General features: G+C 59.6%; 1 protein-coding gene across 4 annotated transcripts in view; it reads right to left on the bottom strand.

Annotated features, from left to right (window-relative positions):
* The window catches only part of CABIN1 (calcineurin binding protein 1), a 102,583-nt gene that overhangs the window by 35,869 nt on the left and 50,948 nt on the right, over nucleotides 1–15,766 (bottom strand). For all 4 annotated transcript variants that reach the window (XM_082640400.1, XM_082640399.1, XM_082640397.1 and 1 more), the window contains 3 exons: nucleotides 10,979–11,161; nucleotides 9,478–9,809; nucleotides 2,727–2,840 (listed from right to left, as the gene is read on the bottom strand). In XM_082640400.1, coding sequence (XP_082496526.1) covers nucleotides 2,727–2,840; nucleotides 9,478–9,809; nucleotides 10,979–11,161 — 629 coding nt within the window. The remainder of the gene's footprint in view (nucleotides 1–2,726; nucleotides 2,841–9,477; nucleotides 9,810–10,978; nucleotides 11,162–15,766) is intronic.

Genomic DNA, 15,766 nt, shown 5'->3' on the forward strand with positions numbered 1-15,766 from the left:
ACCCCAGCGCTGGAAGGGAGAAGAGTCAGCCTGCTCGTCCTGACCCCCAGCCCAGCTGTCAGCCCAGCCCATTGGCCAGGGCAGCAGTCAGCCGAGGGCTGCCCTAAACACTCCTCGTAAACAAGGCAGGAGGCATCCCTCCTGCTAAGATCTGTCCCACAAACGCATGCAGGGCCAGCACTCCCTGAGGCGATGGGAGCGAGCCGTGTCTGGAAGACACATCCACCCCGAGGGTCCAGCCACAGCAATGGCAAGGCCAGAGTGGGTGGTTCAGCAGGGGCCGTGTTGTCACCAGCCAGCCGGAGTACCTGTCCCTCGGGTGCTGCATAAAAGGGGGTGCCAGCACCTGTCTGCCCTCTGCCCAGAGATTAACCTTTCACTGCGATGCACAGAGAAACAAAAGCTGACCCAGAAGAGGCAAAACCGTGCAAAACGTCCAGTTCAGCCTGTGGGGCTCATTTCTGGAAGGCTCTGGAAACCACAGGAGGAGCTGCGGGCAGCAGGCATCTGAGGGGCTGGCCTCCTTAACTCTGCTGTTAGGAAGGCTGGTGCCTGACCTGGAAGGAAGAAAGGGGGGTTGGGTCCCTCCTTGCAACATTACTGCACAGGCTTTAAGGGCAAAGCACCATGGGGCGGCGGGGGAAACTTTCCCCAAGCACCGACCATGCACCAGCTCCCAAGTGAGGCCACTTCCCCTTATCTAACTGGGTCCTCAGTCACTCTTCAGGCCCACGTGTAAGGAGAGCAAGCAGGAGTTCAGGGGAACCAAGCCACCTGCCTGGCTCTCACTCTGGTTCAGCAACTGCAGAAGAAAGTTTTGCAGAACACTGAAGAAGGGCCCCTTTCATTAATATAGAAACAGTACTTGTAAATCAATAACAAAAGGGCCAATAATCCAATAGGAAAATGAACCTGAGTAGAAACTACACAGAAAAAATTAAAACTGCTTACATGACATCACAGTCCCACTCACAAAGAACACAAGTGTTTTTCACCCACTGAAAAGCAAACATGAAACCATTCAATAATAGAGTAAGTCAGTAAGTCCAGGGTTGGGGAGGAGCTGGATCGGAGGGTAGCATCTGCTAAAACTTCAAGGCCCCACAAACCCCTTGCCCCGGGAATTGTCTCTCAGAGTGTATTCTAGGAGTGGACCCCCAACATGTGTGCAAAGACATATATACCAGCATTGTCTGCAACAGTGGAAGACTGGAAACAACCTAAATGCCCATCAATAGGGGTGGTTAGTAAACCTTGGACATCCACATGGGAGGACCAGGCAGCTATTAAAAAGAACAGCAAGTTCAAAAACACCCTCCAAGGGCTTCCCTGGTGGCGCAGTGGTTGAGAGTCCGCCTGCCGATGCAGGGGACACGGGTTCGTGCCCTGGTCCGGGAAGATCCCATATGCTGTGGAGCGGCTGGGCCCGTGAGCCATGGCTGCTGAGCCTGCGCGTCCGGAGCCTGTGCTCCGCAACGGGAGAGGCCACAACAGTGAGAGGCCCGCATACTGCAAACCCCCCCACAAAAAACCAAAAAAAAAACACCCTCCAAGACACACGCTTAAGTGAAGAAAAACCAGAGGCAGGAGCACGTGCACTTTGCCCTTGTGTGCATCTCCGGGCACAGGCTCCAAAGCGGGCAGGATGAGGGACAGTGGCTGTGGCCTGGGCATCTGGGTGGGAGGGAGCATCTCTTTCACAGCAAACCCCTTGGTACCATGCAGATTGATTACGGGTTACATCTACCACTTGTCTATAAAATACCCATAGGGAGAGGGCTGGCAGGAGCAGGGCTCCCAGGCTCGGAGCCCCTGCCCAGCCCCTGCTCAAGCCTGGGAGAGGAGAAAAGCCATGAATCCAGACACCCACCACCCAGCCGGCTCTCAGCAGGGACCTCACTCTGCCCATATGGCTCAAGAGCCAGCCTCTGCCACATCCCTCCAGACCCCCCAAGACCTGCCCCCCTCGGCTCCTGTCCAGGCCAATCCTGCCCTTCGGTTTCTCTAGATGTGACGGGGAAGCAAGGAAAATACAGAAGAAACCAAAGCTCAGAGGATCCATGCGACATGCCAAAACCACCCAGCTGAGGACAGGTGAGGAGGATGGGTGAGGACCCATAGGTGGAGCAGAGTGAGGGGCCAGTGGTCTCTGTGCAGGGCAGAACAAATGCGGGAGGCCCAGGCCAGGCAGGTTGGCCAGGAGGGGCAGATGTGGGCTCTACGGGGCCTCGGGGATGGGCCATGTCTTGCCTGAGGGTGGGTCTCTACCTAGCATGGAACATCAGAGCTGGAAGGGCATTGAAGACCCAGCACTGGCCACACTCGTTTTTTTTCAGCAGCAGACCAGCCTCCAATCAGAATCTCCAGGTGCCCAGGGCCCCAAGGGGGCACATGGGGCTGCTCCAGGGGAAGCAGGGCACGGGCCTAGAGTCCCTCTCATCACTGCCCACCGCGGCCCCAGAGAACCACCGAGCTCATCCAGGCCTCTCCCCATAGCTGGCAAACCAGTGCCCGGAGGGGGCAGCGACCTGCCAGAAGTCGCTTAGCAAGCAGGGCCTCACTCCCGAGTCTGGCGCACTCTCAACTGTGCCACCCAGCCTGCCCTCTGAGGCCGCTGCCATCCCGCGTCCTGGGAACACCCACACCGGGGTCCATTCCCACACCTTCCTTCCGTGAAAAGCGCTGGCAGCCAGCAGCCGCGGAAATCAACAAGGCAAACTACTCACGTTGAAGAAATTGGTCTTGTTCCTCTCGCAGAAGAGCCCCTGTGCCGGCATGTGCTGCAGCTGTTGCCACGGGATACCGCTACCTAGCAACACGTCGCGGGCCCACTGGAGGTTCTGGGGAAGCAAGAAGTAGGTTGGAAGTGAGTGTGTAGGCAACTCTGGGCGCCCACGGAGAAGGGAGGCGGTCCCCTCCTTCCAGGCTGCGTGGGCAAAGCAGCAGCTCCTGCAGACATCCATCCCGCAGCGCCCGGCGGCCCCGGCTGCCGGCTTTGATCATCTGGCTGTGGGGTGCGTTTCAGGAACTGGTTTCCTGCCTAATAACAGCTGACCTAGGAGACCGTGGCCTCAGACTGCCTGAGGAGGGCACAGACAGGGACGCCTCACCCTGACAACTTCGCAAGCTGCTACACGGACCCAGCACCCCACCTTCTGCCAGGGGATGCCCCCACTGGCTCAAACGGTCAAGCCTGACTTGTCAGGCCGTCAGCTGCTGCCGTGAACCTGGGAGAGCTGGGGCTCTGCAGGACGCCGGGGATGCGTGCTTGTTGGGGCGGGTGGGGGGGCTCTGTCCAGTGCTCAGGCCACTGCTCTCTGGGCAGTGGTGCCTCTTGGTGGAACCCAGGGCTGGGTGAGAAGCCAGGCCTTCTCTGGGGCCTTCTCATGGACTGGAGAGCATGCCTTCCCAGCAGAGCACAGACAGCGTGGGCCCAACTGCGGGCCTGTCAGCCTCCCACAGACTCGGCAGACAGCAGGCTCCAGGCAGCCCCCAGGTGGGCCAGACGGAACTGACCAACGGCTCAGGAGACCTTATCAGGTTCACATCCGAGGCCCCGGATGGAACTGACAGGGACAAGGAGACCTGTAGGGAACGGACAGGCACCAGGCCAGCGGGGGCACCTGACCCGTCCGCATACCTGCAGCTTCGCAGTGGGGTGGGGCGACGTGTGCCACCCGGGCAGAGCACGTCACTGTGACCCTCACCACGTGGAACTGCCAAGGAGAGCGGCCCTCCAGCGCTGCCTGAGGTCCAGAGCCAGTAAGGGCGGAGCAGGGCCTGCATTTGGCCCAGGCCAGAACCCCAAGGCCGGGATCTTCTCTGGACCCCGCGGGGGTGGGGTGGGGTGGGGGTCATGTTGCAGACCTGCCTCGGCCTCTGCCTTGTGCTCAGCACCGCGCTCCCCCAGGGACCCAGGCGGCCCCCTCTCAGGCCTCATGTGACCTGGCCCCACTCGCCGGCCTGGAGCCCCTCACCGGCTCAAGGGTGGGGGTCCTGGTGAGGGGCTCTCCTCTGCTTGAAGGTGCCCCTCCCTCAGAGCAGGCCCGGCCCATCACCCCTTCTGACCTCCAAACCCACGTGCCACCCCACTCACCCCCACAGCCCTCAAACAGCCTCGTCCACGGCCCCGCTGTCTGTCAGCCCCGAGGGCAGGGACAGACAGACCTCTTCACTGATGGCTCCTCAGGGTCTAGATGAGTAGGGGGTCCATAGAAAGGGTGGGACAGATATTTGGGAAAAGAATCAAAGGAAGGGGACTTCCTTAGTGGCGCAGTGGTTAAAAATCCACCTGCCAATGCAGGGGACACGGGTTTGATCCCTGGTCCAGGAAGATCCCACATGCCATGGAGCAACTAAGCCCGTGCGCCACAACTACTGAGCCTGCGCTCTAGAGCCCGCGAGCCACAACTACTGAAGCCCGCACGCCTAGAGCCCGTGCTCCACAACAAGGGAAGCCACCGCAATGAGAAGCCCGTGCACCACAATGAAGAGTAGCCCCCACTAGCTGCAACTAGAGAAAGCCCGCGCGCAGCAACTAAGACCTGCCGCAGCCAAAAAAAAAAAAGAATCAAAGGAAGATGGGCAGAGTTTGAGCTTGAAGGAAATGCAGCCCATCAAGCCGAGGGGACAGACTAAGGCCCAGAGGCAAGAAGGAGACTGAAACACACACTGGGGAGGGGGGAGCCCAGGGCACTGGAGGGGGCAGAGCAGCCGCCCACCCAGGGCTCAGCACACTGGGGAGCCCAGGAAAGGACTGCTTGAGCACTCAGGAGCCGGGGAGGCCGGAGCATAAGGTTGTTCTGTGGAAAACACCCCCCGCTGGTCCCCCGGACAGGCATTCAGAGGTCCGGGTCTGCTCACAGAGCTACACGCAGGTGCGGGGTGGTGCACACGGATCTTTGTGGAAGTGCATGACAGCCTCGGAGAGCTGGACCGCCTCTCTGGGCCTCCACTGCCCACTTGGAGGGTGGCGGTGGCCATCAGGACACACCTAGCGTCAGTTGGAGTACCCCAGGAATGCAGACAGGAAAGCAACTGTATACACACACGGCGCCTCAGGGAGAACTCCCTGCCCTTCCCACACCTTCTCCCAGGAGCTGGCCCTGCCACCGCCCCTGTTCCGCCCTCCCACTGCTGAGCGCTGAAGGGAGGCAGCACTGGGAGGTAGGAGGCTGGGGTGGGGGTGAGGCCAGAGAGCTTCTCTCCCAAGTTCCCTCCCTGAGGGGTTGCCAAGGGTTGGCTGCCAAAGGGCAAACACTCCAGGGGCACTGCGGCTGATCCAGGCCTGCACTGCCCACCCGGCCCAGGCCCGTCTCCTTCGTTAACGGCTCTTCAGATCAGCGGTTGGATGGTGCCGTTGCGACCTGCCGGGCTCCCACGGCCACCCCACTGGCTCTCCCCACAGCCGCCCGAGTCTCACACACGTCCCCCCTGCCCCCAGCCTTGCGACGCTTTAACCTCACTCAGAATGACGCCCCACAACTCCTCCCCACCTAACCGGCCCTCCTGAGCTCTGCCGCCTCCCAGCCCTCCCCTCCTGCCCGGCTAGTCACACAGGCTGTGGGCTGAGCCCCATCCAGGGCATGCGTGTCGTCTGTGTGTCCACCTGGAGGCCTCTCCCCGATAGCTCCTCGCTGGGCCCTCGCCTGTCGGGTCTTTGCTTAGAGAGGCCTCCTGGGCGCCCTGTCCAAACGGCCACACTCCTGCGCCCATTCCTACCCACTTCCTCTCGCCCCACTCTCCTCCCCTGGGAGCCTGCTGCGGAATGCGTGAGCACCCTGGAGGGCACGCCAAGCACAGGCACTCCTGCCATGTGGTGGCTGTGGGACGACGTGGTGATGGGTTCACCCCTCTTTCCAAACGTGAACAACAGTATCTGTGATGCACACGGCCGGCAGAGGGCTTGACCTACTCAAACCGATGGGCTCCATGGCATGGAGAGAGGCCCATCTGTCCCGCTGACTCTGGCCCCAAAGGCACAGCACTCTTCACACCACATGGCACAGACTTTGAAGTGCATAACCAAGGTTCCTAAGCTGAGAAAAACATCGAGTTCTCACTTTATAAACCACACAAGTAAAGCCTGACAAGAACCTGGCTGGGGTCTGCATGGAGAGGCTGGGGTCTGCGTGGAGAGGCTGGGGGGTGGGGGGCATTTTACGTGCCCAGAGGGGAGCAGGGCTGCAAGCAGGTGGGCAGTTCTGCGCTGTGGCCACCTGCCCTTGTGGTGCCGGGTCCTGGCCCCGATCACTCACACGCGCCTACAGAAGGGCGCACAGCCTGTGCAGGAGGGTCAGTCCCTTCACACCTGCCCACTCCTTAGAGGCTCTGAGGGTCCCACACATGAGCTGGTGGCCCAGGGGGTAGAGGACCGCCCAGAGCAGAGCACAAGCTGACAATGAATCAGTCAGGGCTTCCCCAGAGATCTCGTGGTGGGCACAGCTCTGCCAACACTCCTGGAGGGAGGGGGCAGCCCTAACCAAACAAGTCCTAAACAGACACAGGCCTGGGCCCTAGCCCACTGCAGCAGGGTGAAGGGGCATCTCAGGTCACTTGGATCTGCATTTCCCTGATGGGTAACGGTGTGGAGCATCTTTTCTTGTGCTTATTGGCTGTTTGTATGTCTTCTTTGGAGAAATGTCTATTCAGACCCTTCGCCCATTTTTACTTATTTATTTAAATTTATTTATTTATTTATTTTTGGCCACATCAGGTCTTCATTGCTGCGTGCGGGCTTCTCTAGTTGCGGCAAGCGGGGGCTACTCTTCGTTGCAGAGCACGGGCTCTAGGCGCGTGAACTTCAGTGGTTGTGGCACGTGGACTCAGTAGTTGTGGCTCACAGGCTCTGGAACGCAAGCTCAGTAGTTGTGGCGCACGGGCTTAGTTGCTCTGCAGCACGTGGGATCTTCCCAGGCCAGGGATTGAACCCGTGTCCCCTGCATTGGCTGGTGGATTCTTAACCACTGCGCCCCCAGGGAAGTCCCACCCACTTTTAAATTGGGTTGCCTTTTAATTAACAAGTTGTAAGAGTTCTTTATATATTCTAGATACAAGTCCCTTATCAGACATGTGACTTGCAAATATTTCTCCCATTCTGTGGATCATCTTTTCACTTTGATAGTGTCCTCTGAAGCACAAAGGACCCACAGGGCCTCTATGCTCCAGGCAGCCACCGACCCATGAGATGGCAACGGGGAGATGCCACTGCCAAGCCCACAGGCAGATTTGATGAAGAAACAGGCTGCTGTTGAGCCCACATGGCAGGAAGCGTTTGTTACCCAACAGCTGCGTGGGAAGTGGTCGCTGCTGATCAGTGACTGATTCTGCTGAGAGCTCTGGCCACGCCCCCAGGACTGTGGGCTGACTCGACAGGTTCCCGCGCTCAGCCCTCAAGGCAGTGAGGTGTTCACAGACTGCTAGGCAAAGCCTCTGGATGAAGCAAATGGCAGCCCACGGAGCCCCCAGGGCGCGGCCAGGCCCGGGTGCACATTGGGGGCCCTCCATGGCCAATGCAGGAGAGAGGGGGGCTCATGAGTCGAGACAGTGCTCCCTCTGGGAGAACCACGTGGCGAACCTGGGCACACAGTGACCGAGGAGATGCAGAAACGGGGTGTGATGCCTGAGGCGCAGAAAACCTGGGCAGCCTCGTCTCCGCCACCCGGTCCAGCCACCCCACCCCACCCCATGGCCGCCACAGACCATCACAGGGGACCCAGACGACCTGGGGGAATTAGAGGAAAGAGCAAACAGCCAACTGTGAGCATGGACACACTCATGACGTTGGGGGGCAGTGGAGTGACAGGGCCTGGGCTCCCAGAGCCGGGCTCCCTGACTTCAAGCAGAGGACATGACCCCCGATGGTCAACGGTGTGAGTGCCCAAGAGCTGAGAGAAGAGACACATGCAGCGTACTCTCTGTTATACTGGCAAAACTATGAATAGCCCCCCTCCAATTTTTCTTTAATTTTGACATAAATACTGTTTTTCACTTTTAAAAAGCCCACTCAGCAAGGGAACAGGTTGTGGAGCCCTTTATGGGCACAGCTCCTGTGCTCAGATTAAAGCCATTTAAAGGGGAGGCAGGGGTGGGCGCGCCGCAGGCCTCCGTGGGGCCCACATCACAGCCCAGCTCTCCCTCACCCAACCCTGTGACTTCCGCCACCCTTCCCTAAGAGGCGTCTTGTACCCTACATCCCGCCTCAGCAACTGCTCTGGAGAAGGGGAGCATCAGCCACAGGGCCCCCACAGACTGTTCGAGTGGGAGTTTTATTAAAATCCAGGTCTGCCTGGGTCTAGAAGGCCTGGGCTCTGGAGGTCAGGTGCACTGCTGAGTGCAGGCCAGGCAGCGATGGGCAGCTGGGAAAGAAAGCCTGACGCCCTGCAGCTGAGACGGAGCCCCTGCCGAGGTCCCCCCACCAGGCCTACCAACTGCTCTACCTGCTCTGCTCCATGAAAACCAACCAAGCCACGTGAGTGCACCAGCCACAGAACCCCATCCAGGACCTTCCCGTCACAACCAGCGCCAGGGTCCATCTCAGGTCAACTGCCCTCCCTAGTTCTTCAAACGTCCCACAGAGAAGCCAGCCAGGGGCCAGCAGCTTCTGGCTGCTGAGCTCAGGTCTTACTGAGCAGACAAAAGCAGAGACCACAGCCTGACCCCCGACGCCGCCCCACCAACCGCTCACCTGTCTGGGCACTGCCCTCCCCTCCAGCTGCCACATCCCCACTGGACCCGTGGCCACCCTAGGGGTCTCAGCCTAAGGGTACCTTCCCAGAGCGCAGTGGCACCCCAGCCTGTGTGCACCCCACTGTCTTCCCTGTAGGGTTTGTCATGATGCGACTTGCTTTATCTGCTCATTTGCATATTTTTGATCTCCCCCCGCCCCCGCCCCCCCCGCTGCCCCAACATAGCTCTGTGGGAGCTGTCTCCCAGTGCCTCTGGGGCAAGTGTGAGTGAAAGAACGCAGACAGGCCCCACTTCCCCCACAAATGCTAAGCGCCAGCAGGAGAGGCCTGGCTGGGAAGCACCGGGAGCCCCTACATCATCTGCCTTCCAAGCTGGAGGAGGCTGCCAGCGCCAAAGCCCACGCGCGGAGCCAGTGACAAAGGCCGGCAGCTGCGTGGAGAGGTGAGCCCAGGGCAGGGTGACGGCCAGGAGGTCCGCGCAAGACGCAGCCTGAGGGACGGGGGCTGGGGGGGGCTCTAAGGCCACGGGGGAGGGAGCCACCAGTGAGGCCCTCACAGGGAGGAGCTGACGAGCCTGTCGTCCCCCGTCCCTCACCCCAAAGCCAGAATCTGAGCATGTGGTCCTGCTGGGGGAGCAGCCCCATGCCTGCCCCTGTCACCTGTCACCTGGAAGGCTGGACACCTCCAGCCCGCCCGCCTCTTGGCCCTCTGCCCATCCCTCCCGCCACTGCCGCCAGAAACCTCTACCAGCTCCGACGCGTCAACCCCTCTCCCTCAGCCTCGTGCTCACCCGGTGGGTCTTGCCGTAGGTGTAGAGGAAGGCCAGGCGGTAGAGGCTCTTGTAGTGCTGGGGGAAGCGGCTGAGGCACAGGCGGAGCGAGGCGATGCACTGCTCCGTGAGGAACTGGCGCTGCTCCTCTGCGCCGGCCGGCAGCCCCTGGGGGAAGGCAGCTGGCTCCCCCAGCGGGTCCCCTCTCTTCCTCCCATCCCATGGGGCAGGCACAGAAGTTGGGGGCTTGGCAGGGGTGCCAGCGGAGGCCGGGGGGTCGGCAGCAGGCTTCTGGATGCTTTGCTCTGTGGCCCGGAAGCCTTCTGAGCTCTCCGAGGACTCCTCGGCTTTTTCTGAATTGAGAACAAAGAAAAGAAAGTCACCTCGGCTTTAGGCCCTCTCCCCATGGCAGTCCACCACCAGCGACAGGGGCACTTTGGTGAGCAATCAGCATAGCTAGGTCCACACTCTTGCTGGATGGGAGCTGGACCCAGGCGACTCAGGGGCCGGATCGCTGCCTCTGCCCCCCGAGCCCCCAGCTGAGGCCTCCGTGGCCTCCAGTCTCCTCCCTGATGAAACAGGATATCTCAGCTGGCACGCAGCTGAGAGGGGGGCTCTGAGCTGGGTTCAGGGTGTCCCTGTGGGTGGTGGCACAGGGCTGCCCACCTCAAGGCCGTGCACGTGAATGGGGAAGCAGCCCGAAGAGGGCAGGCATGGCCACCACCACCGAGGGCAGCACCAGCTCCATGCTCAGTGCCCCCAGCCCGCCTGCCCCTCCGGCCCACCGGAGAGGCAGCGTGGGGTAGTGGATGAGGGTACAGACTGACCCTCTCTGGACCTCAGGTTCTTCTCCAGTAAAAGGGAACAGCCAGTGCTTTCCCCTGGGGAGGCTGGGAGGCCTGGCTGCTGTTGTGGCTACTGTCCACCAAGTGGCTGTGTGCCCCGGCCCGGCCACAGTGAGAAAGCTTTCAGAATCCATGGCCGGCTGACCAGCCGCGGCCTCAGCGCAGTGCCAGGGCCGCCGGCCTGCCTGCAACCTCCCAGCAAGCCCGGGAGTGGGCTCTGCCCACTGACTTCCACCGCGGGGCCTGGGGGCCCCACAGGAGCTAGGCAGACTCTGGGGCCAGATCAGGGCCCGCCCCAAGAAAGGAGGGGTTCAGGCTAAAAAGAAAGCACATTTGTGACATATAGTACCCAAAGGCTTTTTGGCTCTCCCACACGGGGCCGCAGTGGGGTCCTAACAACAAGGACAGTGTCACCAGCGCCCACCGCATACGAGGCGCTTGCGTGCACCTGCCTGAGATGCCGCGTTTGACCCCACAACCCAGGAGCGGGCCTGGGATCACTCCCATCCTACACGGGAAACAGCGGGGCCCAGGGAGGTGAGTGGCTCAGCCAACCGAGGTCCCCGGACAGCAGCGGAGCCGCGAGGGCAGAGGCCAGGACCCACGTTGTCCAGCGCTGCCCAGTCTCCCAGGACACCCCAGCAGTCCTGCCCACACACTGAGTCAGGTCTCCATACCTCTCTCCTCTGCGGCCCCCTGAAGGTCTTTCCCAGGCGGTCCTACTTGGGAACTGGGAGCGGGCGGCCTCTTCTCTGTGTAGGGCTTCTGGGAACCCTCCAGGGAGCTGGCAGGCTCATTGAAGAGGTCCTGCGTCGAGTTGGAGTCTGAGAGTGCCACGGCTGTGCTCTCCTGGCTGCGCTCTGGGGAGAGAAGGACAGAGGCGGCAGCGTGAACCCTGGCACCTGGGGAACAGAGGGGCCTACCATGGAGCCTCTCGGCCAGAGGTCTGGCCACTGCCCCGTGCACAGCCACTCTGACACTGCCTGGCCCGCCTGTCCTGGAGGCCACCGAGCCACTCACCAGAGGCACCAATTTCCTGGGTTTTCCCCCCAAGAGTGGTGTTCTGGTAAGTGTTTGACAATTGACTCTCAGGAGGGGAAAGCCTTCGTTTGTAGCATTTACTGATTTCTGTGGTGTAAATACTCCCACCGTGGCCAATTTCGAGATACCAATGTGATTTATCTGAATGCAGGGTTGGGAAGAGATGCACAGTAGTGATTATACATCACCGCACAGTATTCCTACCGCAACAGGCACACGTAATCGCGATGGGGAAGAACTCAGCCAACACTTTTACCCAGTCTCCGAAGGCCACGTGTGGTGGGTCTGCAGTGACAGTACAGATCACTGGGACTTGCAGACCCCAGGTTGGAGGCGCCCCCTGGGCTCCTCTCCACGGCCTCCCAGCTGCTCCTGAGGAAGATGGGGGCGGGGCAGGAGAGATTGGGGGACATCTTCCCGGGGTGCAGGCTGCTGTGGGAAGGGTATGAAGCCCTGGCTGGACCTTTCTCCCCAACAGAGCAAGCCAGAGCCAACAGGGGAGGGGCAGCAAGCCTGGTGATAGCCCTGTCGCCTCCAGGGCACAGGTGAAGACCCACGGGAAACACCTGCAGGGAATCGCCCAGGGCCTGAACACTCCCACCAAGACACAGGGACCCGGCTGGCCAGGTCTGAGGCTGCACCCAGACAACAGAGGACCAGCCGAGCCCCCAGCCCGGGCTGGCAGGCATGGACTCACAGCCAAGCACTCTGCTGCAGGAAGAGGGGCGAGGACGTGGAGAGACCCACCTGAGGGGCACACAGAGGGCCTGAAGCAAGCAGAAGGTGGAAACGTTGAGAAAACCTTCCAGCAAACCACCCCACCCTGAGCACAAGGGAGCATTGGGGGAACTGGAGGCCGGGGGTGGGGTGCACCAAGGGAACCACAGCAACAGCAAGACCCAACCCTGCTCAGCTTCCACCTCGTCAGCCTCACTTCCCCACCTGACGCCTGGGAGCTTAAGAGTGAAGCCCATTCCAGGCATGAATATCAGTTATCTCAACCTCTTCTGTCCTACACACGCTATCTCGAGTTCAATATAAAAAGTATAAGACACACACACACGCAAAAGCAGAAAAGAACACTGTCAAGAGACAAAAAGATCAACAGAACTGGGCTCAGAGGTGACCCTCCCCTCTCTTTTTTGTATTTACCTTCTCTAAAGTATTACTAACTCCTGATGAAAGCGAAACCAGCAGCCATGCATCATGGACTGGCAGCACGTGTAAGAATGAAATGAACGAGAGCAGCAGCCTGAGAGAAGGGAGGTTCACGCTGCTGCATGTGAAGAAGGATCACATCCTCCAAGGGCAGACTGTGATCACCTGAAGATGTATTTTCTTAACCCTAATGCAGGCACTACATTATTTTTAAAAAAGAGTTATAAATAAACCAATAGTAGAGATAAAAGGCAACCATTAAAAAATAGCACTTCGTTTTTGTCTTGAACTTTGTGTACTTGAAGGTGACGCTCACTAGTCACGTGACCTTGAATAAGTAAGGCCCTTTCCCCACCTCTGAGTTGCAGCCACGTATCATCTCAGGGGAGCTGGTGCCATGGGGGCTTCTGGGGTCTGGCCCTCAACCCTTGCTCAGCTGCTGGAGAGCCTGGATGCCCAGTCGGCAGTGCCCTGGGGCCACCAGCAGGACAGCATGAGCTGCTTAGCAGGCAAACTCACAACAGAATGGGAAACTGTTCTGGCAAAGTCGAGAGCCTGGACTCTGGGAGACCCCGGCCGCCCGAGTCCAGGTCCTGCTCTGTCATTCACTGGGTCGGACAGCTTAGGCGGTTGCCATAACTTCTTTACACTTGTTTCCCGACGTGTGGAACTGTCATAATACATGTGCCCACTTCATGGGGTTGTTATGAGGATTAAAGTGCCTGATACACTGTGAATGTTCATGAAATGTCAGCTCAACTATCACCAGTATGACCTCAGAGAACCGGGACCATCTCATCTCTAATGTCTCAGATGTGACACACAAGGGTTTAGTCCTAAAGGCCACACTGGACACAGGGCCTGTCGACAGGGTGCTGACCACTCCTTACACTGACTGGGCAACACCATCCCAGGTGCGCTGGGCAGCACACAGGACACCAAGAATTAGGCCTGTGCTTCCAACAGCAGCTCTGGGGCTCCACCTCTCTACCCACATCTGACTGCTGACCAGGCTTTGGGGACAGTGACCTTTCAGGCAGCTCCATAGCTGCCTCTGCATGTCCACTGCCCAGTAAGTGCAGGGCATCAGCATCTCACTTCGTGGGGGAAGGGACCTCCTCGGCAAGGGGCTCTCCCCTGACTGCAAGGCAGATCCCAAGCTCCATAAGCTCCAAGTGGGGGTGATGGGCAGTGTGAAGGCATCGCTTCTCCAGGGCTGGCAGCCGACCCTCTGGGCTCCGGGAGGCCCAGACCTGCACTCCAATCCCAGAGCTGCCACTTGGGCTGCTCGAGGCCTCCATGTCATGGTCTTTAACATGTTTGTCACTGCCCGCCCCCCCCACCTCTGCCCCCGACACACACACAGGATTCCCACAGGGGCCTGCTTGGTTCCTGGCACACTGGAGTGACGCCCACCAACCCACCCGGCCCTCAGCCCCACCTCCGGCCCTGACAAAGGACTCAGGCTCGTGGTTAAGCGGTCCTGGCAATCAGCCGATGGGCGCTCCCCTGCCAGCACCCAAGCAGCCGCAGGCGCCGCAGGGCTGGGCAGCACGGCCTGCAGCAGGCAGGCATCCAGGAGGCAGCACAGCGGGAGGACTGACTGAGAGCTGGCATGAGGCTGATGGGCCACGAGCTCACAAGTTGTTGGGCTTTGGGCCTGAAGGAACTGCTCATTTGATGGAACCCGTTGTGATCATCATGAAAACCAAGGATCAGCTTAAACAAACATTCGGATATTTCCTACCAATGCGCTAATGTCCTGGCAGCGCTGCCCGGTGAGGGTGAGGGAGGGTGGTGTGGGCAGGACAGCGGTACCCGCTCCCCGGGGAGTGACAGGTAGAGGGGCCTCAGCTGAGCCTCCTTTAAAACTGCACCTGCAGCCACCACAGAGCAGGACACGTGTCAGCCAGGGAGCCAGCGGGAATGGGGCTGCGACCACGCTTCCCTGACCACTTCAACACGTGGGTGAAAACCTAGGACGCTGACCCTGACAGGGCAGAGAGCAGCATCGGCTGGCACGACGCGTGTGGTTCCTCCCAGGGTGATCGTGGGCACTCACGGAGCCCTGAGGAACATGTAAAGGGCCGGGAAGTCCCCAGGGGCCAGCACATCACGCAGCACACCCTGCAGCTTGGGGGAGGCGAGGGTCTGCGAAGCAAGAGGGTGGGGGATGCTCATGCCTGGGAAGCAGAGGATAAGTGTGTCGCTGCAAAGACAGACACCAACGGGGACTCAGGAGGCCCGGGGCCAAGTATCTCCAATCCTCTCGGGTCTCGTGTGTCAGAGACGGTTGGCACGAGACTGTTGAAAATGATCCTGATTTTAAATACTAAGAAGCAAGTGAGGTCCCACTTGGGGGCCTGTGGAGGGGCTGCACTGGGGCTTCCTGGGCCCCTGGTCCTAAGGCAGAGCCAGACTCAGCTAAACAGCCGGTGACCTGCAGGGCTGGGCAAGATGGCCTTCCCAGGAAAGGCACACAGGTGGGTGGACCCTGGAGACCACCCACCGCCCAAGCTCCCGACTTCCTTAGTGGGCTGCCTAGAGGCCAGCAGGAAAGAGAGCTGGCACCCGGGTGGAGGGCCGGCTACACAGGCAGCCCTGCACTCCTTCCAGGGTGCTTTTTTAGAACCTGTCCACACAGAACCTGCTCACACTAATACATACATGAGGCAGGGTTATAAATATGTCACTCTTACTGTTAATCACTGGAGAGGTTCACTTCCAAGCCCCTGGGCCACCGCAGCCCTTCCTCTGAACCTTAGAGGGACGTGCATCTGTTGACCTGCTTTCTCAGCCCGGGCACCCCCACCACCACCTCCAGGGGGACCCACAGCCAGGGCAAGTGAGCAGAGCTGGGGGCACAGAGGGAAAGGGGCCCGGCCTGGTGACACAAGCCCCTGTCCCACCGGGGCTTTCTTTATATGGGTTTGACTCAGTTCACATCCCTTGAACATTCTCAGGATTTGCAGGCCAGCCTGAAAGAGCTCTTTGGTTACAAGACACACGTTCCCTGCCGTGTTTTCTCCACTTGCTCTGGCAGGAAGGCTAGAAACGGCCACAGCCAGCTAGTCCATTAGCTCAGCTATATGAAAGCTCAAGGAAAAAGACGCATGCTTGTGTGATCAAAACTGCAGCAACTCTGGCTGCTGAGCCCTGAAAAGATCACCAATTTTCTGCCGACCAGAAAACAACAGGTTTCTAAGAACTGTAAACTTGGGTGGAATCAATATTTTGAGAAATCTTTCAACTGGGCAAAACCTGCC

The sequence above is a fragment of the Mesoplodon mirus genome, assembly GCF_964341445.2.
Source record: "Mesoplodon mirus genome assembly, chromosome: 13".
NCBI lineage: Eukaryota > Metazoa > Chordata > Mammalia > Artiodactyla > Ziphiidae > Mesoplodon > Mesoplodon mirus.